Raw genomic sequence first — 4,336 nt, 5'->3', positions numbered from 1 at the left:
TCCCACATACACACGCTATTTCCAGATAAGAATGTGCAGTGAAGCAACTTGTAGTCGATAAACAAAACCTTGGGGCCGTTCTCACACTCGATCTTCACATGATCAACCATGCATTCTTCTTGACCATAGGCACTTTTGAAATTAAAATAAATAAATAAATAAATAAATAAATAAAAGTCCGAAAAGAATTCACCACTGAAGAGAACTGCTAAGATATCCTGGTTGGGGGGGTGGGGGGGAGGGAATCCTTCTTTCGGTAATGGATAACACACGTAAGAAAGACCAGCAGCTACTTGCCAGCTGCATGTATTGGAAGTTACATGTATGTCTAGATAGAACCCATGGAACCTCAGGTTTAGTGCACTGTGGTTATAATAAAGTCTCATTAATTAAGATGGGTATACAATATACTGTAGTATGAGGACTTGATCATTATTTGTTATAAGGTCAAAATAACAATAGAAACACCAATCTTAGGTGTGGAGATGACTTATGTTCGTGTCTTTATTTTCTCATGTGCAGGACAATAGAGAAGATCTACCCATACTATGTGAAGGCACCCAGTGATTCAAACTCAAAGCCTATAAAACAGCTTCTGTCTGGTAAGGATGGGAAACCACTTCAGAGCTGAGCAAATCTTGCTTTTTATTCCCTTTTAGAAGTCTGTATTTTGAATACTCATCAAACTGCCTTCTAGTTATGCCTTACTGCACATTACGAGAACCATAGCCCAGAACAATCACTGACATACCTGTAAGCTGTGTTCTTCCTTGCCTTCTCCCCGTTGAGCAAAGGCCCTGACTGATCCATACCCATGTTTTATCACTTGGTTTACTTCATTCTCTGAGCAACCAGACTGCTTATGGAGAAGTGTCTCTTTCACACATTGGTAAACGTGATGGTTTCTCCCACTTCAAACAATCAAAAGCATGAGGAATGCTTGATCAAGCCCCAGGGTTAGTACATACCGATAATGTGATGGGGGGAAGCTATTGCTTTGGATGACAGAGATATGCCCCACGATACCCCTGTTAATCATAGACTGCATACCTGTATAACACTTATGTATAGCAGTATACTCCACTGAACCTGGTTACTAGCCAACAAGTTACATCTGGGTTCAGGTGACTATGATGTTGGCACGATGACAACTTTGTATCAGTCCATATCCTGTCACGAAATGACTGTATTTTACTTAGAATTGTTTGACTTCATCTCCTGAAGTCACTGGTCCTTTTGATGATGGTGAAGTACAGCGCAGGTACCCAGTGTGTGTTCATTCACCAATCTGGATGAGGCACTCTGCACTAGGCATCAGGCACCATGGTGGGTACTGGAGACTGGGCTCCATGATGCTTACATTCGGCTGGTGAGCAATTAAGATCTTCCATGCAGATGGCCATAGTGAGTCAAGGCCACCTCTGCGCCAACAATTCCTCATCAACAAGAAATGAGCATGCTGTTGTAAGTAAGTCAAAAGTGCATGGGGAGATTTTGTATCTCCCTTTAAAACAGAAATGGTGGTAAGTGTTTTAGCCCGAGCAAACAAATGGATCCTTCACAAGTGACCATGTGATTTGTCAAGCTCCTCCCTGCTACTGTTTCAATAGATTGCCTCCCTACTGGCCATCTGACAGAGTAGATTAAACCCAACCCAGTGGATGCTCCTGAGGATGATGCTTCCCCTCCTTAAAAACCATCTTATTTCACAAGGTCCTTCTTCCTTCTCTGCAGGTTCAAAGAGAACTGTGTCCTCTCTCCTTTTCCAAGGCTAAGCCCTCTCCACTCCCCAGTCCCAGCCCCCTGTCTTCCAGCCTGCAATATCACGGAATTCCATCCACCCCTTTATAGATCCTTCCCTCCCTTCCACTCAGCCACTGTCACCATAGGCATGTGTAGCATTAACTGATAGTTAACTTCAGTGTACATTTGAAGAGACCGATACCTGAGGTGTGGGTGACACATTGGAGCACACACTCAGTAGAACTAGATCCAGACCTAAAACTCTCTCGACCCAGGGCAGGATGGTCCTGCTTGTGACTATCTCTGGTTTTGAATACCATAGTAATTACTATTCAAGAAAGTTGTCCTTGGTTAGTCATAGTCTTACTTGTCAAAGAATTTGTCTTTACTGAGTTCCTGCCATTCATCTTTCTTTGTCCATCTGTTCATACATCACCCCACATATCCATCTATTCATCCATTCACCCACCCACCTACTCATCCTTTCACCCACTCATCCATCCACAATCTATCTACCTACACACCCAGACAGCAATCCATACACTTACCCATACACACATCAATTCAACAACCTACCCATCCACCACCCATTTACCCATACATCCATCCATCCACCCATCCATCCATCCACCCATCCATCCATCCATCCACCTACTCACCTACACATACGTCATCCATTTGCCCACATGCCCACCCATTTACCCATACATCCATCCATCCACCCATCCATCCATCCATCCATCCACCTACTCACCTACACATACGTCATCCATTTGCCCACATGCCCATCCATCTACCCATTTGTGTGTTCCTCCATCCAACAGTTATTCAGTTACCCATCCATATATCCCTCCATCCTAAAGTTACTGTTCTATAGTCCTAAAATAAAAATTCCTACCATGAAATATTGATGACCCATTCCCCCACACTTAGAGTATACATGTTTGTCCCTGCAGATGCAAGGAAGAAATCCTAGGAACATCTACTCTATGGAACGCCAAGCTTCTATTTACCGTGTCTCTTGTTTCTACTTTAGCTTTTTCTTTATGCACCAACAAGAACAACCACTGACCAAACTATGAGTGTTATAGCTTTGGAGAACTTCTTTCTATCAGTCCTTCCTAAAAGGAACACCCCACAACCTCCTGCTACCTATTGGAGCCAGCAAAACTTGGCTCTTGTGGTATTTCTTCTTTAAGCACTTACAGATTCCACCATCAAAGTGACTCTCCAAAGGGATAGATTTTGACAATCCTGGCCCTGCGCAAGTTGCCACCTGGCCATATTTGTGTGTACAGTCTTTTCCTATTAAAATAAGGAACACTATTATGTGTCATTCTAGAAACCTTCACCACATGGTATAGTTAATGCCTTCCTCCTAGTGAGATACTTGGGAAGTGCTGGCAGTATAAATGGATCACTTGCACCAAAGATTGATGTTGCAGATCTGGGTATACACTCTTATCTCTGGAAAGATTAGCTCAGCCTCTTAGATGGTGGACCCTCCATCACTCTCTGTAGTTAGGCTGTTCTACACATGTGCAACAGTGACAGAACTCTCATCTGAGCATTCTTGGTGCCCACTTCCTCTCCACTTACCTTTGCCATGTCCCTGTGCCTCTCACATTATGGAATTATATACTACATGTCAACTGGGTTTTGCCATCTGGGAATTTGTGATTTTTTGCATCAAATCCTGAGACCCTCATGCTGCCTTCATTTTTTGTTTTTCTCTCCTTCCAGAAAATAATTTCATGAATATCACCATCATTTTGTTCAGAGACAATGTCACAAAGTCCAATAGTGAGTGGTGGGTTCTCAACCTGACTGGAAGTAGGATATTCAACCAGGGGTCCCAAGCCTTGGAACTGGTGGTCTTTAATGACAAAGTCAGCCCCCCAAGTCTGGGCTTCTTGGCTGGCTATGGGTAAGGAGTCATATAATGATTAACAGTTCTAATATCTGAATGCTGTGAAATTGGAGTAGCTGCCTTTTCCCTCCTAGGAGTTGTGTTTCTACACTATTAAAAGCCACAAAGCAATAGCTTTTCATTTCAAAACACAGGGACAAGAGTTCCAAAGACATCAGAATGTCTAGAGAGACTCACACAGCTCTAGGAGACATGTTCTGTGCCTTTCACATTATGGCATGGTTTCATGCAATTTGGTGTAATGTACCACTGTTGGACTTAAATTGCAAATGGATCAAATAGACACTACAGTTTTGAACAGATCCAGACCACTTCACCTTCAGGTGCTTAAATACTACAATCCATCCAATTTAATCTACAATCACCCTTAAGATACAAGTATATTTTTTATGTTACATTTTTCAGAATTAACCACATAAAATTCCATCCAGCATTTCATTATTTAAAGTCAACCTTGCTGGGCAGTGGTGGCACATACCTTTAATTCCAGCACTCAGGAGGCAGAGGCAGGCAGATTTCTGAGTTTGAGGTCAGCCTGGTCTACAGAATGAGTTCCAGGACAGCCAGAGGTATACAGAGAAACCCTATCTCACAAAACCCAAAGAAAGAGAGAGAGAGAGAGAGAGAGAGAGAGAGAGAGAGAGAGAGAGAGAGAGAGAGAGA

At 42.8% G+C, this 4,336-nt stretch overlaps 1 protein-coding gene across 2 annotated transcripts in view; it reads left to right on the top strand.

Annotated features, from left to right (window-relative positions):
• The window catches only part of Piezo2 (piezo type mechanosensitive ion channel component 2), a 357,120-nt gene that overhangs the window by 350,783 nt on the left and 2,001 nt on the right, over positions 1–4,336 (top strand). For both annotated transcript variants that reach the window (XM_021150566.2, XM_029472160.1), the window contains 2 exons: positions 523–602; positions 3,487–3,670. In XM_021150566.2, the coding sequence (XP_021006225.1) occupies positions 523–602; positions 3,487–3,670 (264 nt within the window). The remainder of the gene's footprint in view (positions 1–522; positions 603–3,486; positions 3,671–4,336) is intronic.

Source organism: Mus caroli, chromosome 18 (assembly GCF_900094665.2).
Source record: "Mus caroli chromosome 18, CAROLI_EIJ_v1.1, whole genome shotgun sequence".
Taxonomy (NCBI): Eukaryota; Metazoa; Chordata; class Mammalia; order Rodentia; family Muridae; genus Mus; species Mus caroli.
Note: the sequence above shows the minus strand (reverse complement) of the source record. Positions and strands in the feature narration are given on the sequence as shown.